The sequence below is a fragment of the Lonchura striata genome, chromosome 14, assembly GCF_050655825.1.
Source record: "Lonchura striata isolate lonStrDom1 chromosome 14, ASM5065582v1, whole genome shotgun sequence".
NCBI classification, from domain to species: Eukaryota; Metazoa; Chordata; class Aves; order Passeriformes; family Estrildidae; genus Lonchura; species Lonchura striata.
In genome coordinates, this window is record NC_140716.1 from 10231721 (window position 1) to 10259646 (window position 27926).

The following is a 27926-nucleotide window of genomic DNA, read 5'->3' on the forward strand; positions in this document are numbered from 1 at the left end:
AATCGTGGCGAGCCAATGGGAAGCGCGCGCCGCTCTGTCTTGGCTCAGGCCGCCCCCGGGCTGTGCCCGCGGCCTCCCGGCAGCAGGGGGCGCGCGGGGGCGGCGGCGCTGCGCGGGCGGCGCGGAGGAGGCGCTGCCGCCGCTCTCGGTGTCGTTATCGCCGTCGCCGCTGTCGCGCCCGTCCCGCCGGCCCCGCCTCCCGCTGCGCTCCCGCGGCCTCACAGCAGGTACGGGCGGGGGGAGGGACAGACACGCCGCATGCCGATGCCGCCGCGGCACCCTCCGCCCGAGGAAGGAGTGCCCAGACGCGGCCGGCCCTGTTGCCGTTCCGCCCCGCTCCGGGCGCGGGGAGTCGGTCCCGCCCGTCCCTTCCCTCGCCGCGGGGCCGCCGCTCCCCGCCGAGTTGGAGCCGCGGGCTCTCCGCGCCCATCCCGCGGCGGGGGTCGTGTGTCCCCCCGGCCGCGGCCGCTGTCGGTGCCGCCGGGGCCGCGGCCGGCCGGGCCCCCGGAGAGCTCTCCCCGCCGCCGGAGCCGCTCGGCGCGAACAAAGGCGGCGGGCGGGCGCGCTGGGGCAGCGCAGCCCGCGGGTCGGGAGCGCTCCTGTTGCGCCGTGGCTGGAACAACCCCCGGAGAGCGCTGGCAGTGGCCGGGCCGGGGCCCGTCCTCGGCCGCGGCCCCCGGAGGAGCTGTTGGGTTCCGCGCTCACGGCTGCGCGGCGGTGACCCTGTCGTGCCCGCACCCGTGGGTGCCCCGCCGTGCCCGGGCAGCTCCGGCGGGCAGCGCTGCAAGCGTTTGGGTACGGAAAGTCAGAACCGGCTTACGGGAAGTGGGAAAGAAACCCCAAACCACCCGCACAGCCAGAAACAGCAACGAAACTCGAATGTTGTCGATTGTAGTGACCAAAATCGAGTATGAAAGGTTTATCTTGGTTTAAACCCTGTTGATAAATGTGGATTTATTGGTAAGATGCTCTTCCTGCGGTTAGGTTTTTGGATCTATTTACTGAAGTATCTGAGAGAACTGTAAACCGAAGTCTTCCAGTCCTGCTTCTTAATCTCCTAGGGAAGTGAGATGACTTCACAAAGCGTTTTTGTTCTTTCCTGTTTCTTACATGGATTTAAAAAAAAAATGTAGTACAGCTGTGGAAATAAAAAATAAATCTTGAAAACTCTCTTATTATTTTGTGGGTAGGGAAGAAGTGGGAGGAGATGCAACTAAATACCGAAGGTAAGGAGTGGGAAATTAGTACATCTTAAATTACTGCTATATGTTCTGTTTTCTTTTATTCAGATATTTTGTTTTGACTGCAGTCAAGTTCACTTTTTAGAAATAAAAGGTGGAACTGCATTATGTCTGTGTTAGGTGTTTTTTTGAGCTGACATAACAGAACTCAGTGATTGTGGCCAGAAGTACTAGATTAAGCAGAGAAGTTAACTTGGGGCTATTGAAATGTGTCTTGTGTAATGTGTTTCCTGTTTCTCCCACAGCATCTTGCATGTTTGAAGTGTCTTATAAAACAGCTCAATAATGCGTGAACATGAGCATAAAATCTTCTCTGCTTTTGCAGTCTGAGGAACACATTTGTTTTGTATGGATTTTGTATTAAAGTTTCTATTTTCCCTTCCTTATTTTGATGCCAGTCCAAGTCTGATGAGCAGTTTACAATCTCTGTAAGGCAGGCTTTAGTTTGCACTGTAGTTTATTATCTGTGATTATGCTTTTAATCTGTCAGATGGTTGGGATGGGAAATAAAACAGCTTTGACAAGTCTGCTTTCTGGCAAGGCTTATTCTGTAATGGCACGTGCTCGGTGGCCAGTTGGATCCTTGGCTGGGTTGGAGTGGGGGATAGTGGAGGTGTTTGTGTGGGTGGCATCTCTTGAGGAAGTGATTTGGGTGTAGCTGCGTGTGTGCCAGTCCTCACTTGGCTCTGTCGAGGCAGAGTTCTGCTTTCCTGTGCCCCTGGGGTGGGAATTAACCCGTATGTAGCTTTTGGATCCAGGTGCCTGAAAGTATTGTACTTGTTGCTGCTGTTAGTGGTGCAGGAGGTAGCAGCAGAGATAGGCTTTTGCTTCCAGTAGGTGAGAGGGATTTATATTGCCTGTCTCTTAGTTCTATCTTCATTCCTGCTGTTCTGTTTCAGTCTTGTTCTTTGCAGTATTCCCTTTATTCTAGGGTGCAACTTCTCTCCTTTGGAGTAGTTTTCCTGTATGGAAACAGATGAATTGTTTGTGGTGGTGAATTGTTTGTGGTGTCATTTTATACACGGGCTTCTGGTTGCACAGATTCTGACCAAAGTTTTGACAAAATGATGGTGTAGATGATGGGTTCGTTTCTGTCAGAATCGAGGGGGAGAAGGCTGATGCTAGGATACAGGAGGGATTTCTTCACTTGGTGTGATTTTATTTGCTAATTCAGCTGAACCATTGAGGCTGATAGAGATCTATCAACTGCAGTAAATTTTCCATGTGCTTTGTACTGTATAGAAATTTGAGATTCCGGTCACCTATGTGTTTATAAGTGACCTCAGTGATGCATGTCAGGAGGATATGCTCCTGTAATTTAAAAGAACACGTCTATATAGTACCCTTGCTTTTTAAGTTTTAGCTCTGTAGGGAGAGAAAAGCAGCAAGGATCACTGACTTCCAGTTTTTTTAGCATTTAGGCCTGAAGGTGCAGAGTATACTTACTTGAAGTATTTATAATAGCCAGAGCACAGATACTTATAACAAACAATAACAGAATTATTTGGTCAGTTGAAGGTCATTAATTCCCAGGGGGAGTAGTTCTGGTCCCCAAATGATGTTATGCATTTTCACGGCATTCTCCACTCATCTCTAAATAAGTAATGTACAAAACTCTATGCAAGAGGAGAAAGGATCAGATCCTTCCCAGTTCCCTGTCCTGTGGGACTGAATTTTCCACTGGGCATGGCAAACTGTATATAGTTGCTCTCTGGTTCTGCAGTTTAGAAATGTAAAGGCTCAACTCTCTATAGTTTTACACACTGGTACCTTCCTTTTTACAATAGCCAAAGCTTTCTACAAAAAACCCTCAATTTCTACATTCTGTATAAATTTATTCACTTGTGTTCCAGAGATTTGCTTTGCAAAGATAGTCTAGCAATTGTACTCAACACCCTTATGACTGAATATGGCACATGGTATATACTAGATAATCGGAATGTCCCTTAAAATGTACCTTGAATGCCTTAGAAGTGCTAAAATACAGAAAAGAATAAAACTATCTTGCCACAGGCTGGAAGGAAGGGAAATAACCAATAAGAGCCATAAGTGGCTTTATGGAAGAAAGAAGTAGAAGTGTTCCTGCCTGCCTGCACTGGCACAGACCTGTTGTCCTTTGTATCTCTGTTTGTATGGGTGGACCAGCATCTGTGAGAAAAGGTGTCACTGGCTCCTGGCAGAGACCTTTCTGTCACTTGGCTTCTGCTCCTGAGAAACAGGATGAGTTAAAGCCTGTGATGAAGATAAAACAGATAAATTGTTCTTTAAAATGTCTAGGCAGCCTTTTTTGTTCTTTACTACATTTAGTAAATTGAGCTTGTATAGCTCAATTCTCTCATAGCAGTAGTTGTAGAAATACTGCATTTAATTTCTGCCTGTGATGTTAATTAGTGATACATTAGTCTGCTTTTTTTTTTTTCAGCTCCTGTACTATTTTTTCTTTATTTTAGGTTGTTTCTCTCGGTGCATTGCACAAAGAGTAAAGCAAAAGTACAGGCTTTGCTTTTCTAGAAATTTTTCAAGCAAGAAAGCAACATTTAGACTATTTAAATGTATGTATGTACGTAAGTTTATTTTTCTTTAAATTCTGTCCCTGCAAAAAGGGAAGGGCTGTTGCTACATAGGTGGGAGTTTCATCTTGGAAAGTGGATGGATGACATTAAAAGGCAAGACTGATTGTTATTTGCCTTGTATAGAACTGAGTCTTAATGTGTTTCTGGTTGCTTCAGATGATATAAGGAAAATTTGGGTGGAAGAAATAATGTTAAAGGTGCTGTCTGAAACAATTTTAAATCCTCTGCAAAATCATAAAATATTGGGGCAATTTGACAGTCAAAGTATTCTAAGAAAAGATAAATTTTTGCCTGAATAGCTTGTGCATGCAAATGAGTAGGAAAAAAATAGAAAACTACTTCGAATAATAAATTTCAGCACTCACATATGTTCATCATTTGGTAGCTATTCTTATGTATGCAGTGCCAGTTTGTAACATTTCCATTAACTTTATTGTTGTGGAAAAATGGGGTGTGCACATCCTCATGTTCAATATATCATTCTTTAATCATTCCTTATATATAATTCTTTTAGAGGTGATAAGTAAATGCATGTGTCACTGTGTTGGAATTTTCTCATGTCATTGCAAGTTGGGGTGGGATACTAGGATTTCTTAAAATTAGTAAAGCTGATTTTAATTTTGCCCAGATTGTGGCATATGCAAGACTCTTGTGTGGCAAGGTATTACATTGTCAGCTGTTAATTCACAGGACTAAAATGTGGTTTTAAAAGCTTAGTTTTGAGGGAAAACATCTGCTACTATTCCCACTTTCTTTGATTAGTGTGATAATTTCTTATTCTTAAAAGATTTTGTTTGAATTCTAAAACCTAATCCATGAGTGAGTAAATAAAAACTATCCACATGCAAAATAAAGTATCCTTTAGGCATTTACAGTTTGATTTCTTAGTGGATATGCTGTTATTTATTAAAAACTTTATCATAGAGCAAAAGTCTAGTATGCATTATTAACTTATAGAAGAAAAGGTGATGCATAAAATTACATTAAAAACCGTTAGTTCCTCTTGGAAAGTAGATTACTGAGGGCTATTTCTATACCCAAGCAAGCAATAGCTGAGAAATTCCTGTTAGTGAACTATCACAGCTGTCCATGATATTTATCTAAAGACTGAGTTTTAGTTTTGTGGTTTTTATAAAGCTTGCTCTTACTGAGGTCACAGTGGGAATTGAGGTGAAATGGGGACCTCAGAGTGCTTCCAATTTGTTTAGTGACCTCCAGAAAATTACTAATTTTTATGCTCATTTTAGGAATGTATTACAATAGGACTAACTCATAACGACTTGAAGTAGTCTAGACTTCATACATTCATTTAAGGGGCTTTGGAAAGGTTTGTAAACATTATTAGAGCTGAAGATTTTTTAATTTGCTTCCTTATTCCAGATAATTCAAGGAAAGTAGGGTATTTTCTGCAGTGTGTTTCTGTCCTCAGTTGGGATTTTGTGGAGTTTGCTGGGGGTTAGTTTGTTCTTCATTTTACTTTGTTTTCATTCTTTTGCCATTGATGTGAAATGGCAACCTGGCACAAAATACTGGCTTTTTTAAACTTAGTTTCAGGACTAACATAATTGTACTGCATGTAGTTCAGTTTTTGTAACTATAAATTCCTGCAAAAAGTAATTTTCTTCACAAAATGTACACAATTTCTCTAGCTAAAAGCCTTTTTCTGGACTTGAGTATTTTTGGAATAAAACTTTGTCCTACTGGTTGTTTTTTGGAAAAATAAGTTGTATTCTCATGTCACAATTGGGCATAACCATGTACAATTGTGACAGCATACTTCAAATAGCCTTACATTGAAGGTTATGCCCAAGCATAACCTTAACAAGTTAAATGTTAACAAGTTAAACATTTTGGCTTGTTTAACTTGAGCATTTGTAAATTCAGTCAATTAAAGACACAAACTGAAAAAAAAAAAAAAAATCAGTGATTGAAACAAATTGGATTGCAATGTCAAGCTGATGATGTGGAATTACCTTGAAGTAGTTCAGTTTTTCGAGTGAAGTAGGTAGTCTTTGCTACTGGAAAAGTGTCCAAAGTTTTCACCTTGGCTGACTGGTAGATATTAATAAAGCAGTAGTGTTTGATTCTAATTTCATGTTAGTGCTTGGGGGATGATGAGATGCTGTAGAACTAGACTTCATGGTAGCTTTCTCCTCAGTTTGGTTTTTATTAATACATATCTTGTGTTTGTTTCCACTTCAACATGCAAATAAAAGAAGTGTAAAGCTCTTACAAGGGGACAGTATGGAACTGCAGCTCAGTTTAGCAGTAATCCCTTAAAAGATGGGTTTGTAGCTTGGTGCAGTTGCACTGACAGGACTCTGCATACTATGGAGGAAATGAGTGGAAACCAAAGATAAATGACAAACTGGAAAAAAGGTTCTCTGCAGCAGTACTGTGTAACTGGGCACTGATGGGAGGGATGTTGGTTGTGACCTGGGGCTTCTTCCTCTGTTGCTCTGGGTGCTTCAGCTGTGTCAGGAGTTTCTGCAATGGTTCCTCAAGCTTGGTGCAGAATCATCTTTGTACAGTGGACTTAGTGTTGATGTGAGAGTGGGTCCTTCTGAGCCAAATGCACACTGAAATGTATTATAACAGCTGTTTATCTCTCTTCCTTTTTGAGGAGTGGCATATCTGAAAAGTGGATGTTCAGGATAACATGTCCAATGTCTCGGAAGAGAGAAGCACTAGACAACAGGACATTAAGAAAGGACTCCAATTTATAGAGTATGATTTTGTTGTTTTTATTCTTGCATGTTCATTTACATGTTTATATATATTTATATTAGATGGATGGCTCTGGGAAAGGCCTTTTGTGTTTTTCCTCAGAATATTTGCTAGCACTAATATTTTAAACAGGGAGCAGCTTTAAAGAAAAGACAGAACTTCTCTTTGTTCCTAAAGAGAGCAAATTGAAGATAAAAGGTGGCTCCTTTCCTGCTTTTGAGAAAAAGTAGCCCTTAATCTTTTTTTGGTTTTGAGTAGAAAAATAATCCACTTTAAGAATAACTACACCTAAAATCAGGTTAGTATTGAAAGGGATGTATTTGTTCACCACTACCTAAATGTTTTAACTCTCTGGAGCTAAAATTTAAGATATTGAGAAATCATCTGAGTATTTAATTTTCATTTGGGTCAATGCCAAATTGTTTTGAAGATCCTGACTACCTTAAAATCATTTTGGAATTTCATATTAGCTCACTCCTCATATATGGCATTCTTAGAAAACAAAAACAAACAAAAAATCAACCAACCAACAAAAAAACCCAAAAACCATACTTCCCCCCCGCCCCCAACCCAGACCGTTTAAAAACTTTTTAAAGACAGAATCTCAGTTAATCTGTATGCAAAAGGAAAGGATTCCTGCTTTTCTTCTGAAATGTAGAAGTAAAGACATCTTTTCTGGCCTAGAGATAATCTCTCTTGCATGTCATACAAAAGAACTCTTAAAATTCCTGTTGTATGTCATTGGTATGACTTAATGAAAATAGATGTGGGTTTTTGACAGATAATTTGTCATTTTATAGTGCTTACTAGAAGATTGCAGTTCTCATCTCTAACATGGTTCTGCACAGGGGAGGAGAGGAAGGAAATTGCTTTTAAACAAAGAACAGTGATGTATAAAACTCTCAAAGCATGCAAATCCTTAATACATTTTAAACAGCAGAGTTCAGATTGACTATATAACTTCAAAAGAAAGTAAGCTATTAATAACAAGAAAGCTCAGTTTTTTAATCAAAAATAATCTACAGCACTTTTCCTTGTTCAGTGCAGGCTATGGGCAATATTCAGAGATTTGCCTATTGCAAAGCAAGGTTGCTATTTACAAAGAACCAGTGTTCCTCAGTGTGATTGTCTTTTAAGCAATATGTATAATAAGTGAAGCTTTTAATTTTTTTTCTAGATCCACTTTGCCCTATCCAGGGACACAAGAACAATATGAGGTAATGAAATGACTTTTTAATTTCCAGAAGGGTTTTTAAATTGGCCTATATTATTATTGTCATCTTGGTTTTAGTCATCATTTAGGTGATGATATAATATGAATGATAATTTTAAAAGTCTCAAAATTGGAACTGGACAACTACTAACATTATGATACAGATATTCAGATGTTTGGGTGTCCTGAATTTACTCATACAGCAGTAGAGATGAAGTCTTTCTCTGCTGGTATTGTGGATGAATTTGGGGCGTTAATTGAATAAAACAATGTTTTATTCTGAGTAAAGCTCAGAGTAGCACAGCAAAAGTAAAAGGACTTCAGTCACAGAAACCTTCAGAACATGTGAATGTTATGATTTTGCATAATTTTGACTTGTATTTTCAGACTTGTCTTTTTATTTCTTTTTCCAGTAGTAGGTGATTTCACTGGATTTGAGAACACATTAGATAAAAATACTGCCATTCACATTTTGATGAAAAAATCCTTTTTGCAAAGCAGCTTTTGTGTTCTCCTGCTTTGTCAGTTGCTATGGCTGCTGCTTGCTGAAAGAATATATGGAACATGTATATAGATCTTTGAGGTTGTCTTGGAAGAATGTCAGAAGAAAAACACTAATGTAGACAAAAGTTTTGCATTTCACTCTGATTCCATGGAGTTACCAGTACACATTTTCTATTTAAAATTTTCCTTGGAAGTATGGAAGATAAACAAGCAACTGGTGTTGATGAGTTTTTGTTTTCTGTGTTGCAGTTATTTATACGAGATCTTGTTAGAAATCTTTTTCATGAAGGAAATGATGTATATCGAGAAGGTGACTGGAGAGGATCACTGAGTCACTATACAGAAGCTATAAACATAGCTGATTATGCTAATTCAGAAGAAATCCATGTTTCTGATGATGTTTTAGAGAAGCTGCATGTGAACAGGATCGCGTGTTTTTCAAATATGGTAAGCTCCTGTTTAAACGATGATTTCTTCAGAACAGGATGTAAACAGGGTATGAAGACACAAAGTCTATCGAGTGAAAAGCTCTTGATTGCAGTTTGAAGATTGACATGTTTCAAATCATCACTTTATCACATTCTTTAAAAGCTTTTTACACGTATAATTGAGGTATTTTAGTTACTAATACTAGAATTAACATAAAAGTGTCATACTGGGCTTGGAATTTGATGGAGTAGTATTTTTATCCATTTACACTGCTGACTGCACTGAGTTGGCTGCTTTCTCTGTGGAACAAGATGGCTCTTGTGAAAGAGCTAAATTTTCTTTGTAACTGTTACTGGATTTTACGTAATGATGGCACTGCTTGTTTTTAGTTGCCTAATTTGGTGACTTAGCAAAACTTACAAATGCACTGTGCAGTGGTGGCCTTGGTGAGTGCAGCTTCAATACCTTCATCCAATGCAGTTCAAATTCACTATTTCCATGATAATTGTTCTGATTGGTGGCTTTTTTTCTTTTTTCTCCTCCTAGGGTTTGCATGAAAAAGTTCTAGAGGACTGTGAGGTAGCATTAAGATTGAATGAAAACAATTTCAGAGCTCTCTATCGCAAAGCAAAAGCTTTGAATGAATTGGGAAGCTATAAGAAGGCTTATGATGCTGTAGCAAAATGTTCTCTTGCTGTGCCACAGGTGGGTAAATTGTATATTGGTGATTATTTTAAAAGTTTTGATACATACACTTATTTCAAGACCAAGATTGTTTCTTCTAGTTTGTAGTTTTTTAATGCAATAAAATAGTTTTTCTTCCTCGAAACATTATTTTTTCTTGTGGAAGTGCAGACTGAGGAGAGAGATTACAGTCCCCAAGCTCAGTTTGTTGTGTTAACTTTCTGCAGAAGAAATGCATTAGGGGTCAAGTGCTATGAATGTTTGCAATAAGCACTAGGACCACTGAATTAATTGTTTAAAATTCTCTATGACATGAAGAGAACCCCACCATAATTATAATGTACATTTATTCTTTTGATAACTGCATTTTAGCTTTCCAAGTGTTTAGTAACGTTGCTACCAGTGCATTGTTCTCACTGTGAATCACTTGCTGTGTACCCTGAATCTTGGGCTCTGTATGTGTTAGCAGGCACTGTGTGCTGTAGGAGATGATGTGTAGACTGAAATGCTGCTCCTGAGGATCTGCTTTCCATGATTGTTTGTGTGGTTGGGTTGTGGTTCTTTGCTTGTTTGGGTTTTTCAGGAGCTGGAGTACATCAAGTGCATTCCTGCAGGACTTTAGTTATATCCAAACCCAGTTTGGTTCTCTGGGACCCTTCGTAACACAAACTAAAATGCTGTGAGTGAGGATGATTAAGAGATTTCACTTCAGAAATGCCTTCCTAATTTGAATTTACATGCTGATGGAATCTTTACGTGCTTTGCTCAAAATAGACTGATCACAGGATAAATTACTGACTTGCTGCATATTCACCTTACTGCATCAAAACTACAGTGAGACACTAGCCAAAGTATTTGGCATAGGTTTGCCTCTTGATAGAGAGAAGGTTTCACTTGTGCTTCCAAAGACATAAACAGTTCATCTGAATGTGTAACTTTGGACTTTGGATCCTCACTTTGCACCTCCAGATCTGAAGGTTTTTGCTTAAGGTTAATATGCCTTTGTGTAAGTTTTATAAATAGCTTTTTCTAGGTGTAGGACGTGATCTGAATACTAAATCTTAAAATGATTTAAATAGGTAGTTATAACTGTAGGACAGAGAGAAATACAGTGACATTTTAAATTCTAGTAGTATGGTGCAATGCCTCCCGAAATACAGAGTGCTCATTAAATATTCATCAGTGTCATGTAGTAACTCATATGGTAATCAGGAATATAGCCCTCAATTTGTGGAAAATCAAAACAACAAAATAAGCCCCCATCCTCTTAAAGAACAAATGCCCTCCTCAAATAAACAAAAAGTGCCCACCCATAAAAAAAACCCAAAAAACAAAACCACAAAACTAAAAACCCATAAAACCCAAACAACAAGCAAAAAACCACAACAAAACAGTTCTTTGAATTTCTTTGGTTTTGGAAAGCCTTTATATTATTTTAAATCCAGATAAAAGGAGAAGGAGGATACTGTCCATTTTCTGTCAACATAGTTACTCCTTCAGGGTAGATATATTTTCAGATATAGGTTTCAGTTCTATGTTTGTGGAAGAATAAAGCTGCGTTTTGAAGACATCCTGCATGTAGGAATCTTGCAGAATACAGGCTGAGATATAAACAGATGTCTTTCCTTGATGACAGTACATATAAATTATGAAATTTTATTTATGTCTTTTAGGATGAAAGTGTGATTAAGCTTACCCAAGAACTAGCTCAAAAACTAGGGTTAAAAATAAGGAAAGCATATGTTAGAGCAAAGGTAAGTTTTTATTTTAACATTTTATGTTAAGATTTCCCTCTTTTGATATCAAATTTGTATTTACTGAACATATCTTTTCTTTGTAGCCACCCTCGTCAAATTCAGTTTGTAGTGATGCATCAACTCAGGTAAGGTTTTACATGTTCCAAGTGCAAGCTGACTGTAAACTACAGGGAATAACTTTCATAATTTCATGATGATAAAGGCACATTAGTGCAAGTGACATTTTTTATTAGAGGCTGTTATTTGGGACTTTCAGGTTCTATTATGTTCAGTTTTGCTGTATACATATGGCTGATTAGGACATTAAGATTATTATTCAAGTTACCTTTGTTGAATAAATATTAGCTAAAAGATTAAATCTAGTGCAATGCATGTATTTATTTTTCATGTCCTGAGGCAAGAAGGAAGTTAATTGGTTTATTTTTTATTTTATATAGTTGACAATTATTGAAATGAAGGGTGCTGGTATAAAATCCCTTATATGCATTTGTCCAAATTTGATCTTCATTAGCAGCTGAACTTGCATTTATTTTGCTCTTTGTAATGTGTCTGAATAGCAGTAGTGGAGAGGAGTTCATCTTTATCTTACAGACTTCTTTCTCAGGAATATAGAAAATTTAGCTGTAAAGGGATGAGGAAATGTAGGAACAGTTCATTTAAGATTCCATTTAGACTCTTTCATTCCTGAAGTGTCACTCTCACTGTGGTTGGTTGGTTGGTTGCAAGTTTTCAGTGATACCATGAGTGAAATTCAGTCTGCAAATGGATGCTTTATCTAAAAAATAATTGACTTTTAAATTACATTAGACTTCATAAATTTGAGGTTTTATAAAACCTAAATTTGAGAGGGCTTATATTCTTTGTCTCTGAATATGGATTTGAAAATTTTTAATGGCTCTTGTGGCTGAGAGGTATTTTTTTTCTCATTTACAGAATTCTTCTGTAGAAGATATTGAGTTAGGTGAGTCTTGTGTTACATTACTAATGCTAGGAAGCTAGATATGACATATATATCTCATTGTATTAGGAAAATTTGAAAGAAAATTCATCTGAAAGTATTGGGATGTAAGTCTGATCTGTTTATCTCTAAAACTGTATATTTAAGTGGCTGAGCAGATTTCACTTTGGCCTCCTCAACCTGATATGATTGTAACTGCTCCTGTAGTGATTGTCTCCATGCTGTCCTCTTCAGCTTGAAAAATAGGGAGGGGAGACTATGCCAAAGATTTACTAAAGTATCAGGTCTGTAATTTTTTCTGTCTGTTTTAGCTTGAGTAATAAATAAACATTGAGATGAAGATATACATAATTTGGAAGCTGAAAACATTTAATGTGGTTTTTTTCACTCTCTCACCCTCCTTGTTGTCAGGGTGAAAGTTATGCAAGAACTTCTCACATCTTCGAACAAAGGTTCCAGTCATTCCCATCTTACCTATTTCAGATTTATCTGACCAGAAACAAGAGATGGCTTCTGCTGCTTCTTCCTCAAACTTTGTTTCTGAGGTGTCTAAAGTGTCACCAGTACCTGTACCACCTTTACCTACTGTTATGCCTCTTCAGATGGAGAAGGTTCCTTTGCCTTCTACAGTGTTGGCAAATGGAGGGAATGTTTCTTTCTCCATGCCAGAAGCATGTTTAGATTGTGGAGATGGAGATATAATTATTGGAGAAGAACTTGATGAGTTACTTGATTCTGTGCCTGATCCGGATGAAACTGTAATGGTAAGACTCTTTTCTGTTTTCTTTCTTTAGAGACTCTATGAGTGGGATCTCATATTTTTATCAGGTGGGCTAGTGGTAATGTTTGTGTTACCTTTCCTAGTTATGTTGAGCTGTCTTTGGGCATAGTCAGATTGATTTTCTTTCAGGTTCAGATTCTTGTAAATGTGACTGTAAAGATAGCAGGACTGCTACTACTTCAGAAATACTGTTATGCTACTACCAATGCTACTTAGAGTAAGTACTGTGAAAAAATAATTGGACATTTGAAATCTGGGCTAGTGTAGTTTTTTGGGAGGTTTTTGTGCAAATAAACTGCCTTAGAACATGAACGGTGTGTTGGAATGTTCACCTTCTAGCTGTAGAAACTATAGTTAAACACGAGCAAAAAGCTTTGCAGCAGAGTAGTACTTGGGCTGTGGCCTTCTAGGATGCTCAATGGTATCTCTGCAATCAGAACTTGGTCCAGATCCACCACCTAGCTGAACAGAAATAGACCATTGTGAGTCTGAGTTCTTGTATTTTTAGAAGAGTTACCAGTGAAATTTAGTTCTAGGAAGTGTTGTTCCTACTTACACCATTATGCCAGACCTAGAGCAGACTGTGAAGCCTCCAGAGTTCTGCAGTTGTTAATCAAAATGAGAGCTCTGATTGATGAGCAGAGATGTCTGAACTTAGTACCAAGGTTACTGGCTCTAGCCCTGCCAATCATTTGGAGTATTTGTTTTGTATTGCATTCATATTGCAGTATTAAGTGAGGCTGTGGCACATGCAGTTCTTCAGTTAGTTATGATTTTAGTTCCTCATTCAGCTCTGATTTACAGTTGCAAATCTTTAAATCAAAAATACCTGAGTTTCTAATTTTATATTTTATGCACTTCATATTTTAGAAAATATGTCGGAAATGGGGAAAGTAATTATTTTTAAGAGATCCTAGGATGTTTGCCACAGTGAAAGCCAGGAGGAAATGCAGTCTTGCAAGAGAGACTGCAGTCTGGAGTATAGAATTGAGTGAGCTGTACTGAGTGAATTGCAGGCTGATACCTGGGGGAGCATGGAGTTTCCCACTGGGCAGACTCTGTGCAGACCTACTCACTCAACATCCAGACGAGGAGGGTGCTCCTTGGGATGGCAGGAAGGGAGAGGAAACTCCTCCACTTGGTATGTCCTTAACAGAAATGTACAGAAGGATATTTAACTTTTCATGGGCAGAAAAAATGTGACCTGGCCTTTGCAGAACCATTTGATTGGATCTGAGGATTCACCTCAAAGCCAACTTGTACCTCTTTTGCTGTACTACAGTTTGAATTATGTTCTCTTTATTTAGAAACAAATTCTGTTGATATCTGACTCTTCTTACTCTTCCCTGGTGTCTATGTTTTTAACATAGTTTGGAAATTCAGCCATGATCTGATGGATACAACAAATCCAGATCTCTTACTAGCTTAGTAAGTGTCTGGTAACTGAACCTTTAAGGTGTTTGATCAGTGGATAATGCCTTGCACCAGAGGGGCATTGTTTAGAGCTTGGATACTGCAGGTCTCTGCAGGACTGTGGTCTGAACAGTCTTTTTAATTTTTTTTTTTCCAGCAAACGACAGGAGCCAGAGGACCCATTCCTGCAGGGAATGTAGCTCCTAGTGTACCTTTCTCTGCCTCTTTGTTGGGGACACTGCCAGTTACTGCAGGATTTGTTCCTTCAGCTTCTCTTTCAGAAATCTTTTCACAGCCTTTGGCTTCTTCACTGGAAAACTTTTGTTCTCCATTAAGCACTTTTTCAATCAGTGACCCAAAAAGAGGTAAGAAATTAATATTTAACCTTTTATGATTATGTGAGTTGTGCATGAGCCAAGTGGCTTTCCTTTTTAACAAATTAATTTTCACAACTATTAGTTATATTTAACACATAACATTTGAGCTGTGCTAATAGTTGCTTGTATACAAGAATTCATAAATAAAGCTTTTGTTTCCTTGGGGTCTCCATAAGCATGCTCCAAGCTCCGTCTGTGTAGTTTTTCTGTATCTATTATATACATTTATTTATTTCAGGTGATTAAGTTCAAAGAAGAAATACTATTCCCTCAAACTTTTTTTTTTTTAAAAAACTTGTTCTTACAGCTTAAACCATTTGTCATGATTTGGCAATAAAGAAAAATTCTAAAAGGGTAATGTAACTGTATACTCTGAAATGATACCAGTATTACATGCTTGGATTCAAACTGCACAGACTATAATTATGTAGTGAGATCAGGTATATGAAATAACAAGATACAAATAATGAACTACAAAAGACAAAATAAAGTTTTGTCTTTAATTATCGGTGTTACAGGACTATGCTGTCTTTGGAACAAAGCCAGCTTTACAAAATAAAATAAAAAAATTGAAGAATCCTCTTACCCCTCTTTCATCTCCTCATTTTTTTATAGTAAGATATTGTTTATCTGGTTGCCCTTTTTGTACTACACAAGTATTTTCATGTTGCTTCAGTATCTGCCTTCACTATCTGCCAGTACTGCTGGTGGTAACCTGGTGTATATTTTGAAGATGATTGCCTAGTAACTTTTCAGCCCATATGTTTACAAGGGGCTTTTACATAATTAAAAACAAAGAAAACTAATTGTAGCAAACAAAAAAAGTTGGTGTTTGTCGAAAAACGCAAACCCCTGATGGTTCTCAGGAATGATAAATTATTTTTTGAATGGGATGTTCTCAGGAACTCATTTAATTAAAATATCTTTTTATTCCTTTAGACATCTCAAGTTCAGCTTCTAGAGATGGAACACCAACACTTAACAGCAATAATTCCCCATTGTTTGTACGTATTTTTCATGTTTTTGTTCACACCAGTTCAAATATTAACACCTTGGAGGCTTTACACAGATGTGAATTTTTACAGCTGAAGTTTCTATTTTTAGAAAAATAGCACTTCTACAATTAAAAGTGCATTCTGGCTGTGGGAACTTAAAGGAATGGTAACAAAAGAAAAAATGTACAGAGGTTATTTTATGTATGCAAATTTTGACTGATGTCACAACCATTATTCCATTTTGAAAAACGTGATGTAAAATACTGTTGAATTATAAAACAACTAATCTAAAATCCCTTAAGATCTGAGTGCCAAACACTAGGCAGGCTGAAGAACTGTCCTAGTACAGGAACAGAGCAGATGCCTCTGTGAGTCTGAGGATCTGTCTGCTGGCTGTATTGCAGGCGTGCTGTGCATTTTCAGTCACGCTGCTGGCATTGATTGCATGGGGAGGGGTAGCATGAAGGACTGCATCCTCAGGGGCCAGGAAGGAGTAATAATTAGCCTTACAAAGGCTGCTCTTCTGCCTCTACCTGGTTGGCTCTTGTTTTATGCTTAGTTTGTACTATGTATGTGGCCTTTGTAAAATCTCCATGTCCCTTCTTAGATGTGTGTTTGAAGCTCTTATTGTGGCTTTGAAGAAAAATTTCAGTATGTTAAATTTTAATTGTAATAAATAAATTCTATATATCAAGTAAAATACACTTTCTTTCAACAGATAAATGGTCCTAGTGCTTTGTTTGGGTCCGAAAATTACATGGGAATTGCAGGCCAAACTAGAAATGACTATTCCAATGTTTTTAGCAGTACAACTGCTAATATACCTGTATCTCCGGCACTGGCAGGAAGGAACCCACTGGAAGGCACACATGAGCTAAGACAGGCATGCCAGTTATGTTTTGTCAAAAAAGGTAAGGAGCTATTGGGCTTGATGAGGTTGATTTTTTTTTTTTTTAAATTAAAAAGCATACATTTAAAATCTTCGTGTTCATAATTTAACACTGTTGGCTTCTAAACCATGTTAATCCTGACTTGTTTTTTGCAGATGTAGCACAATTTTAGGATTGGTGAAATATTTCAACCACTGTTTTCTCTTCATTCCTCTTGTCTTTATTTCTTGTCCTAATAGATTTCTTGATTTCTAAACCCAGCACAAATCGCCACACGCTTTCCCTGTGTGTAAGGTCATTCACATTCTGTATCCACTTTCCTCCCAAACCCCAGGGTACTGTGAAGAATGACACCTTTGCTCAAGACTAAATAAAACTTGCAATACTCTCTCTGATTGGCCATGGGGAATTGAACTGCAGTTCAAAGTACCTGGTAACCTTCACATCCCATCTGTATTATTGTTCTTTCAAACTAATTCTAAATCATAATCATGAGGCTTCCAAACCCTTGTAATAACTAACTCAACTGTATTGACTTAAAGGAGCTTAACCAGTATTGGTCATTAATATAACTAATCTTTTAGGCCTGAGCTGTTGCTGTTAAACAGAGCAATATTCTAAAGGCAATAGCTTATTTTAAAACTAATCTTAAAAATACGCATTGTGTTTGAAGTTACAGGTATCATTGATATCAATATACTAATAAAGAATTGTATTGAGACCTTTAGGGGATATCTATTGTACCCTGAAGAACTTCTATCCTAGTTTAAAATAATTTTTCCTAGAAAAATCTACAAAGTCTGAAAAACTACAGAATGTGTTCTGCTAAAGCTGGAGCTATAACATATTGGTGAAAGTACTTAGCGTGTTCCTAGCTTCAGTTTTTGTGTCAATGCATCTACTTCCTCTGTTTCTTTCCATCTCTATCAAAGCCTTTAAGGGTCTCCTGCTTTTACTGCCTTTTGAAATTCCTGTTTCATCGTCTTCTTGTCCAAAGAAAACTGCATCATGCTCTTGTTTTTCTGTCTCACAAATAGCAAAATTCACTGAGCCTTGCTCATCCTCAGATGCTCTTGCTGATGTCTTCATATTTTTGTTTCCAAAATCACAAAGTCCTGGGATTGGTATTTATCTTTTTGGCATTCATGAACTTCCCACTTAGTGTGTTTTGTCCCTGAACATAGTACCTCTCCTAATAAAAATTGAAGGTTAAGAGAGCCATTTACTGATGACTGGATTTCACATGCATTGACTTACTATACATAAGCACTTTAAGTTTTTAACTAGTGTTTATTGGAATGGATACTTTGTGATTTGAAAAAATGCAGCAATTTGTTGACCCCAAGCAACCTAAAGGTTGTAACACAGCGTCCCTCCCCCAAATATAAAATAACTTCTGAGTTTTTTCTTGCTGAGACTGCCTTTTGTAAGTATTTGGATTTTTTTTTTTCTTTCTTGCTCAACATTAATGACTTTTGGTTCTTCAGAGCTGCCGGTGCAAGTAGGAATTCTATACAATGTGTTTGTGTACTTAGCTTTTGGGCTTTGGTGCCAGTGTGTGTATGGACATGTTTATATTTGATGCAATTTATGCAAGTATAAGCAATTTTCTGTGATTGTTTCAGGTCCTAAATTATTGGATTACGCTTACCATCCCAATTTAGAACATAAATGTAAGAAGGATATTTTAATTGGTAGAATAAAAAACTCTGAAGATAAATCATGGAAAAAAATACGCCCAAGACCAACAAAGACACAGTATGTAGGACCATATCATATATGTAAAGGTAGGTGTTACAGAAGGTGACATGGTAATGCCTATGCTCCAAGTAATGCAATTTAGCTTTTCTATAGTGAAGTATAAAAGGAATTTTTATTTATGGTTATGGGAGGTGGAGAGGAGGCAGCTTTTGGATTGTTTATAATTTCAAAGGCTATAAGGAGAGCTATATCTTGACCACTAATATGAATATTTAGAGAACAGGCCATGTACTGTTCTCCATTAGGAATAATTTTGCTTTTGAGTGTTGGATGATTACTGTTAAACACAGCAATAAAGAGCATTTTTGTTAGAGTTTTGCAATATGAACCTCTAATTGGGATGTAAGCAAGATTAGTGGGTTAGTGAACAGCTTTATTTGAGCAGAGGGTATTCTGGGTTCTAGGCACCATTGCCCTAGATTTGTGCAGGACAGTTGATAGAGGTGTGCATTAACTGTTCTGAGGAGTTTTACATTTTCACCAAGTCATTCAGCATAAGGTTTTTCTTCTGCTAGATTTAAGTGACAAATTTACAACAGATCTCTGTAACTTCTTTATTAAAAGCATTTAAAACTGATATAGTGGAAGTTTTAAGATGAATTTCCAAAAAAAGTTGTGTAAAAGCAATGCTCTGTTCGATGCTGTCCTTTGAGATGTGGCTGCTGAGGAGGAATGCAGGTACCCAGGTCACTGCACGTTTGCCTACTGCCAAGAGGAGATCGATGTGTGGACGCTGGAGCGCAAGGGAGCCTTCAGTCGAGAAGCTCTTTTTGGAGGACCTGGGAAGATCAACTTGACTGTGTCCCAGCTTCTTCAAGAATACCATGGATTATTTATGTTTCTTTGTGAGGTGCTGCTTTATTTCTCGTAACACAATAAAAATGGTAATAGATAATTAAAATATGTGGAAAGAAATGCTTTGGTTTGTTCATGACTATTTTGTAACTTTTGAAACAGAATTTAGTAATTATCTGGCTGCATTTAGATCAGAGACTAAATGAAGTATCTGTTAAAATCTTTAGAGTAAGGTATGTTTTTAATTGTCTAAAATATATACCGTAAAATTACTTGTTTTTTTTTTTCCAGAAATGTTTTGATCACAAGCCCAGAATAATAAGCAAAAGGAACAAGGATAACTCATCTTCTTGTTCTCACCCTGCTATGCATGACTTTGAAGATAACAAGTATGTTTGAAATGCCATCTCTATGAGTTGCAATTTAAAAGCAAGGACAGTTTTTAATACTGACTTTCATTTCTTACCTGTTGTCAACTTCCCTGTGACTGTTATGCTTTGGCAGTATAGGCAGGACAGACTTAAAGAGCAAGATTTGACAAACGTAACCAAGTTAAAGTGAGCTATTTCTTTATCAATTATTCAAAATTAGTGGTGTCTACCCTCATCTTTAAATGTTATGGGATTTGGTGTCAGGTTGTTAATAGCTTATCCTACCCAGTGAGCTGTATTGCTGTTAATAGATGTGTAATGCTAAATTAAAACAGGAACGTCTAAGTTGCTCTTTCTTTTATACGTTGTGTTTATTTTGCTGTAGTTTTAACTCAGGTTTACCTTATTAACTCACTTGATAAAAAATGTATGAAGAGTGTATTTAATTATTCTTGGGAAGTTTAAAAAGTTATTATTGTAAAAGTATAAAATGAGTTTTTGAGAATTAAGAGAGTTTTGTCTTTGTATGATGTAAAAGTAAGTGGGAGCATTGGAATTGCTTTGTATTCCAGTTCCCTGTATTGAGGAAGCACTGCTGCTACAAGAGCTAGGCTGTTACTGTTCTGCATCACCTCTTCCTTAAATGGTGCTCAATAAATATTCCTTTATAGTATGTGGGTTAGTAATTAGATCAGGATATATACTTGTAAGTGGACATGATCTGCTTTCCTTCTTGGAAACCAGTGAGGCAGCTGGATTGAATTCAGTAATGTTTTGCAGAAGAGGGACCCTGGATTCCCAAGAGTACTGTTTGGTGCTGTCTAGTGTGTTTACTCAGCCTTGAAACAATGCTTAGATGTGACCTCCTTCTGGAAACTTTCCTGACTTTCTGATTTCAAGTAAAAAGTGTTTAAAGGATATTTGAACAAGCTGTGGTGAAGGATGGTTATTTTAAAGAATATCTAAAACTGACTGTTTTCAAAACAGGTGCCTTGTCCACATTTTGCGAGAGACTATGGTGAAGTATTCCAAAATCCGTCCTTACCAAGCTCGGTGTCAGCTTGACCTGTGCAGACATGAGGTGCATTATGGCTGCTTACGAGAGGATAAATGCTTTTATGCTCACAGTCTGGTAGAGCTTAAAGTCTGGATAATGCAAAAAGAATCAGGTATATTTAGTAAAATGCTCACTTTACTCTTCATTGTATTGCCACTTCTTCCTTATGTTGCCTCCCTCTGAAGTTAGCAGCTTGGGGTCAGTGCAGGAAGCAAGCAGGAGCAGCCTAGTGCCTCTCAGCTTGCATTTTGGAGTGGTACATACAGTGTAGATTTTGTAATTACATTGGCATTAGAACTCTAGTACATTATGTTTAAATACTGAAAGATGCACTTTAACTTACATGAGCAATCTGTAATTTAAAAACCTTGTATGCTTTCCATTGGGATGATGCTGACATTTTGATTTGGATGCCCTCACAATGTTCTTGAGAGTGTGTGTGTATTATCTGTGTGTGTATGGACGTAACACCATATCTGTGATGTAAATGTATATAATGTATATCACACAATATGTGTGAATACTTACACAGTACACAAAAACAAAAATGGAGCAAAGCTTTGGGGCTTCAGTAGCGTTCCAGTTTGAGCCTGTCTGTGATGCTGCAACAGTCATAAGTACTCAAAGACTGTTTCCCTTACTTTACAGGTATTTCACATGATACTATAGTTCAAGAATCAAAGAAGTACTGGCAGAACATGGAAGCTAGTGCACATGGATCACAGGTATTTTCATTTTTCCATTCAACTAATTTTGCAGTGACTGCAGAGATAATTCTTTTTTTTAATGCGTGTATATAATGCAGCTTATTTTAGAAATTACGTTTTTAATGATTTCAAAATAATCTATTTCAATGTAGGCTTTCTTCAGCTTGCTCACTTAGACTAAAATACGTGCTCTGCTGCTGTGCAACTCCTTTTTTTGTTTTGCTTGTTCTGCACCAGGGGTAACATAAAATGTAAATATAAGTTCAAAGTCCACTGCTCTAGGGCAATTAGTTATCTTTTCAATATGTAGCACTTTGATGTATTTAGTTTGTACATGCTATCACAACTTCAGGGTACATATACCTAAATCAGAAATAAGTTCAATAAAAAATTGCTTTGTGTTGAAATGTCTAGTTTGAAATGACAAGCTGGGCTATTACAAGGCATGCAGTGTAATATCTGCTTCCCAACATGTGTTGAAATCTCTGCCATAGGGGGTAATTAATAATTATGTATGGATTTCTTTGCAGATTAAAAAATACCTTTTATTGTTGTTGGTGTTTTTTTTTTTTTCTTAAGATTCTTGGGAACCAAATGAAATATGGATCACTTAATTTGAAGATGAAGTTTGTGTGTGGGCAATGCTGGAGAAATGGTCAAGTTAGTGAGCCAGACAGAAACAAAAAATACTGTAGTGCAAAGGCAAGACACCCGTAAGTAAGATCAAACAGTGAACATTGTACTGTTTTGTCAGCCATTTAAAACCTCTTTTGGGAAGCTGTTCTTCCTGGGAAAGAGTCATACAAGGAATTAAAAAAAAACAAAACAAACCCAAACATATTGAGGTAGAACAGAGTTACCTCTTTGTGGTATGCTAATAATTGGTACTGGTAAAACACTTTGGTGGCTACCAAAGTGTTTGTGTTTTGGTTTTGGAGGATAGTTGATAGAGGTCAAGTTTCTATAGTTCTTCATTAAATCTTAAGTATATGGTGAAAGCTTTAAAAATAAACTGTCTGAGCTTTCCTGGTTCTGTTTCTGTGCAGAAATGCAGAAATTGTGATTCTTTTTTTTTTAAATAGTATTTTCTTTCATTGAATGCTTATGGTTTCCAGATGGAGCAAGGATCACCATGTGGTGCTGGTAATGTCTAATGAACGTAAGAAGTGGATGACCATTCGTCCTCTGCCTGCAAAGAAACAAGTGCCTCTGCAGTTTGATGTATGTTAACCTAAAACTAATATTTCGGTTAAGAAAATAGGTATTAGTCACTGGAAAATACTAGTCATTGGGCTGGTTTCATCAGTTCTATAGAAATTCCCACGGGAGTTTGTAGGAGAATGTTCACAGTGTTTCTACAACGTTCAGCCTTAGAAAAGCACTGATCTCCTGTTGCTACTGGAGTCCTTACTTGTCAGTGAAAGTAAATATTTCTGAAATAATTCATACATATCTGGGGTCTGGTTGTTTGGTAGGAGGCAAAAACCGCTCACAGTACTTATTTTCAGCAGTTCTCTTTTTCTAACTATAAATTAGGTTTACTTTTTGTAAAATACACATTTTTATTTTTATTTATAATGTTTGACTTGGGAAACACTATCCCAGGCTGCAAAAAATATTAAATCTTCTGATAGCATTAATTCTGCTTTATATTCTTAAGGATTTCTTTAAATTCATGTTCCAGTTGTGCAATCATATTGCTTCACGCAAGAAATGTCAGTATGATGGAAACTGCTCATTTGCTCACAGTCCTGAGGAGAGAGAGATGTGGACCTATATGAAGGAGAACAGCAGTAAGTAGAAGACTAAATCTAACATGTAAATCCAACTGTTCTGCTTTTCTTTCTTGTACTTCAATTACTTTTTAATCGTAGTAAACCTTGCAGGTGCCCTTGTCTTTGAATTTAAATAAACCCAGATCAGGCATTCAAAAATAGTATTAAAGAAAAACAGCTGTATTGTGTATTCATTGCTTGCTGGGTTTTCTAACAATAGTCTCTGTTGTTTTTTCAGCTGTCTTAGAAATACTGATCCTTGCAGCAATATTAGTTAGTGTTTGTATTGCCATGTGCACACACACGGATTCATGGAATTACACATGGGAGAAACTACTTGCAGAACAATCCCTCCCCAGTGTATTTACTGGGAATCGGCATTCACTTTTTGTTGCTGACTTTACTATCCCATCAGGGGAGAAAGCATCAAAAATCAGAAGTAATAAATGACCTAAATGATCGGATCATGGTCTGCAAGAAAGCAAAAAGCTGTAGCACATATGAGATTAGTTCTCTGAAATTCAGTATTGATATGCAGCAGCAGAGTTGTTATCTGTCCTTTGGGTGCCCATTCAGAAACCTGTAATCTCTTGCTGTCTCCTCAAGAGTCACAGAGAGCTCTTGGTAAGTAGCCAGAGATGCCTCTTTCCCTGGCTCTTAATCTCTGAACTGTATAACTGTCAACATTTGTTTCCTTCCCTTTTTCTTCTTAGAATAGGTGCGGACCGAATTATACCACAAACTTAGTCTAGTGTTCTCAAACTCTTGCCTTAATTGCTAATTACTTATTTTAGCTTCTGCTCTCATTAGTTCAAGACTTGGAGCAGTTGTATGACATATGGCTAAAAACTCAAAAACCAGAAAAAGGAGATGATGCACCTGCTCAGGCAAACAGAGAAAATGGGAAGCAAATTCATATGCCAACTGACTATGCTGAAGTTACAGTAAGTAATCATGGGTATAATCCAAATCCAAGCATATGGGGTTTGTTGGGCTTTTTTTTTTTTTTCTCCCCAGTCAGTGACTTAGGTTGTTTCCCTTATTTTCTTGCTGCTTCCTTAGACAACTATACTACATGTAACTGACACTGTACATCAGTTCTTCTAAAGCCAGTGGAGATCATAAACTTTAGGTGATTGTTTAAATAATTGTGTCTGTTTAGGTAAACAATATCCTGCTGGCCAACATAAAGAAAACATTCAAAATGTATTAGGCAAAGTTCTGTCCTTATAGCACTGAATTTGCAATGTTTTGTTTTCAAATTCCTTGTAAAACAGGTGGATTTTCATTGTTGGATGTGTGGGAAGAACTGTAATAGCGAGAAGCAATGGCAGGGTCACATTTCTTCTGAAAAGCATAAGGAGAAGGTTTTCCACACTGAGGATGATCAGAACTGCTGGCAGTATCGCTTTCCAACTGGATATTTTAGCATTTGTGATAGGTATGTCTTCTGTAAGATGGCAAAAATGCTGAAAAATGAAAGTTCATACTTTAAATAATTAAGGCAGTTACTAGTTCTGACAAAGTTTGTAGTATTTCTTGATTTGCATACATTTTTCAACAAAGAATGAAGTAATTAACAGTACTTAAACATGTTAGAACTCTGGGAGTGACAAGGTGCCTAATTTTGGAACGAAATTAACTGCCTGTGTGATATTGATGAATGGTAGCAAGTTCATTGCAGCTGTGTGAATATTGTTGGTATTATTTCAAGTTTCCTTAGCCATCGGCATATTAATTAGAGCCCAAGAACAGTACCTAGCTGGACAGTGATACTGGAGCTTTAAGGCAAGTAGAAATGCTGTTAGCATCAAACCAAATTTGTTAAAATTGAGTATTTGTTACTAGAAATTATTTATGAACAGGTGGAAGAGGACTTCCAAGATCTGTTGGTTTTTCCCAGAACTGGTTGTATGTTTTGCTGTTCCCTTTAATTCTTAAGTGCAGTCTGTTTTACCTGACTTCGTTAGGTGTTTTGTTTTTGTAAATCTGTTGAAAATTCCTTCCACTGTTGGAATCCTTTTGGAAGGCTAAAAACTTTTAAAAACATTCTGGAGTTTAAGGTTCAGTTTGCTGGTACAGATGCCTTTGTTACTCCATTTTCAGCTGAAGATTTTGAGTGTCTTGGAGACCTCGAGAAACTGCATAGCAGAGAAAGCAAGTTATTTGTTATTTGTAGTCTTAGCATGGAAACTTACATATCCCTTTACTAAATTTTTAAGTAGCATTCTAAATGGATTTGCTATGAACATAACAGACCTTGGATATGCAGCATAAAGTGAATGGAAACTGCTCATTTAACACCAAACTGGTATGTCAAGGTGTTCTGAGTATTCTAACCTCAAATTTAGTTAACAAGGGTAATTAATTAGTTGGATTTTTTAAACAATAGTTGTTCTTTAACTTAGTGAGTTAAATAATAAGCTATTCATTAACATGATGAACTTGATGGTTTCAAGCATTAAGTGTCTCAGTTTAAGCAGGAACATGAATAATAGAAATAAAAGAGCCATCTGTTGTCCTCTGTATATATTTGTCAGGTGGGAAACAAAAATACAACCAAATGCTAAACAGAGTTAGTGTCATCTAACTTCTGAAAGCAATTTTTTTTGTCCTTACTATTTGAAAGGACAGTTTATTTGAAAAGCATGACCTGAAGAAAATACAGACACAGTAGTGATCATGATAATTCTATGAAAACACTGTTCAAAATCTGTCTTAACAGATATATTGCTGGTACTTGCACTGAAGGAAACAACTGTAAATTTGCCCATGGAAATGCTGAACTCCGTGAGTGGGAAGAACGAAGACAAGTTTTAAGAATGAAACTCAGCAAAGCAAGAAAAGACCACTTGATTGCTCCCAGTGATAATGACTTTGGAAAATATAGTTTTTTGTTTAAAGATTTAAACTAATACTGAGATGACACATACATGTTATCAGCTGGAAGCATAAACCAGAAAATTTGACAGTAATCAAAAGCATGTGACAGAAAAGCTGCAGGTTTTCTGCTTTTATTGGCATACATTGTTCCTCCTGAACAGCAAAGTATGGTAGATTTAGGGGGATGGAGCAGACCTGTCTATGCTCTCATGAAACAGAGTGGTGATTAAAAAAATCTGAAGTATTATGTGCTTACTCACCTCCTGTTGGACAGAAAGTTAGGAAATAGAAGGGGGGAAGAGTGGTTATAATATCTAGGAAGCCCCCTAGTTCTCAGACCTTCAGTTGAAAAACTTTAAGGTATCAAGGTATTGCAAAAGAGAGTGTTAGTGGGCTAAGAAAATGATGGATGAAAATTTTTCAGATCTTTTAATGGAGAGGGTTTGTTTAAAACAAAGTTTGCTACTTATCTATATGTAGGTTGCTAAAAATGATTTTCTTATTAAAGATTTTCAACAAAATAACCATTTAACTACAATATATGTTGAATGGGTATTTTTTCGCTATTTGTATGTTTCAATATAATTTACTGAAAAAGGATCTTGAGAGGAAAAAAGTATTAATTTTTGAAAATGAAGTAGTTAAAATTCTGTTTCTTGGTATTTGCTGTTTAAATGATGATTTTGAAAGATTACACTTGTATGTCAGTATTGTGTATTATTGTATGGACTACTGTTGCCTGTAATAAAGAGAACTTTACACAAAGCTGTTTTCTGCATGTAGCCTCTCAGGATAGAGATTTTGTAAAAGCAATGATTTGCCAGTTAGCAAAAGCTTGAGCACCTGTAGCTAAACATTCACTGAGTTGGTATTTGTGTCGCTAGTGGCTTGTTTGCAGTTCTGTATTGTCATTAGCTCATGGCATCACTGAAGTAAGGAAAGAGCCAGTAAGTTGTGATACAGATGGGCAGTTTGGAGCTACGTGGTGCTGGGACACGTTTTCAGCCTTGGACATGGACATGAATCACTGCCTCAGCTGCACGGTGGATGGTGCTTCCCATTGCCTTTCCTGCAGAGCACAGGAAATGGAAAACAAGTTTCAGGCTGAGGTTACTTCTGACTGCTGAGCCTTTGGGCTTTTCAGTCACTGGAGTTTCTGTTGTGTTTTGGCTTCTCTGCAGCTCCTGCTTTCAGCTTTATTTATGTTTGCTTATTAACTTTTTTTTTTCCCTCAACTAAGTTTCTTTCAGGCATTCATTCAAAATAACTAAAACTAGGTTTCTTTTTCCCCTCCCTCCTCCTCCCCCCTCTCCAGGTACTTTCTCTGGTCCTGGCTGACCGTACATAATTAGAAGAGCTTTAACAATGACCTCAGTAGTTTGACTGTAGTCATGGGGCATACATTAGCTATATAAAAAGTGTTGAACCAAAGTTCAGTGCTAACACATACACGACATGGATGCTGTGTCCTTTTCACTTCACAAAAGCACAACAAATTTGAAACCAACACCTCATGTTGCTTCAGCCATAGCTTGGGGCTCTTGGGAAGTGATTGGTGCCCCCAGGCTGGGCTGCGGTACACGGGAGGACGACACTAGCTTGCAGTGCTGGTTTTTTACATTGTTTGTGATACAGTGAGTGTGAGACAGAGTACTGTGGACACTGTTATTTGTGTGACAAAACCTGATTGTATCGTGTGCCTTTCTGAATTGTTTTCTCAATTTTATGCTTTCACTATTAAATGTACTTGATCTGTAAATCATTGGAAGTAATTCTAGACAAAACTAAACATGACATCCTTGTTCTCTAAGGCCGGTGTGAAATCTTTCCTGCTGCGGCGTGGGGCTGTTGGGGAATAGCTGCCGGGGGGCTCGGGGATTATTCACCCGCTGCTCCCGCCCGGGGGACTGGTAACGGCGCCGATGCCGAGCGCAGGAGCGAGCACAGCCCTGCCCGTCCCGGTTCTCCCGGCGCCGAGCGCAGGAGCGAGCACAGCCCTGCCCGTCCCGGTTCTCCCGGCGCCGAGCGCAGGAGC

At 37.8% G+C, this 27926-nt stretch overlaps 1 protein-coding gene across 6 annotated transcripts; it reads left to right on the forward strand.

Moving 5' to 3' along the window:
* On the forward strand, positions 1–27701 carry ZC3H7A (zinc finger CCCH-type containing 7A). 6 transcript variants are annotated; one of them, XR_014958536.1, is made up of 23 exons: positions 105–227; positions 6438–6541; positions 7719–7758; positions 8508–8705; positions 9234–9392; positions 11045–11125; positions 11212–11253; positions 12062–12089; positions 12570–12850; positions 14438–14645; positions 15597–15661; positions 16371–16563; positions 18168–18329; positions 18957–19153; positions 19390–19487; positions 20457–20638; positions 21175–21251; positions 21813–21946; positions 22349–22454; positions 22918–23026; positions 23803–23952; positions 24286–24449; positions 25734–27701. XR_014958536.1 is itself a non-coding variant. In XM_021538004.3 (23 exons), exons 2-23 carry the CDS (start codon positions 6474–6476, stop codon positions 25921–25923), a joined length of 2916 nt encoding a protein of 971 aa, XP_021393679.2. In that variant the 5' UTR covers positions 105–227; positions 6438–6473; the 3' UTR covers positions 25924–27701. The 6 variants fall into 6 exon arrangements, 5 of the variants coding, with proteins under 5 accessions (XP_085448517.1, XP_021393679.2, XP_085448516.1 ...); XM_021538004.3 differs by having other exon boundaries at positions 23819–23952; XM_085592389.1 differs by having other exon boundaries at positions 139–3793; positions 23819–23952.
* The last annotated feature ends 225 nt before the right edge of the window (positions 27702–27926 follow it).

Bases quoted from the DNA above. Each gene is read 5' to 3' on its own strand.
- ZC3H7A (XM_085592391.1), top strand. From the start codon at position 16: ATGGGAAGCGCGCGCCGCTCTGTCTTGGCTCAGGCCGCCCCCGGGCTG. The intron at 8,706-9,233 runs GTAAGCTCCTGT...TTCTCCTCCTAG, and splicing joins TCGCGTGTTTTTCAAATATG to GGTTTGCATGAAAAAGTTCT. The intron at 20,639-21,174 runs GTATATTTAGTA...CTTACTTTACAG, and splicing joins GATAATGCAAAAAGAATCAG to GTATTTCACATGATACTATA.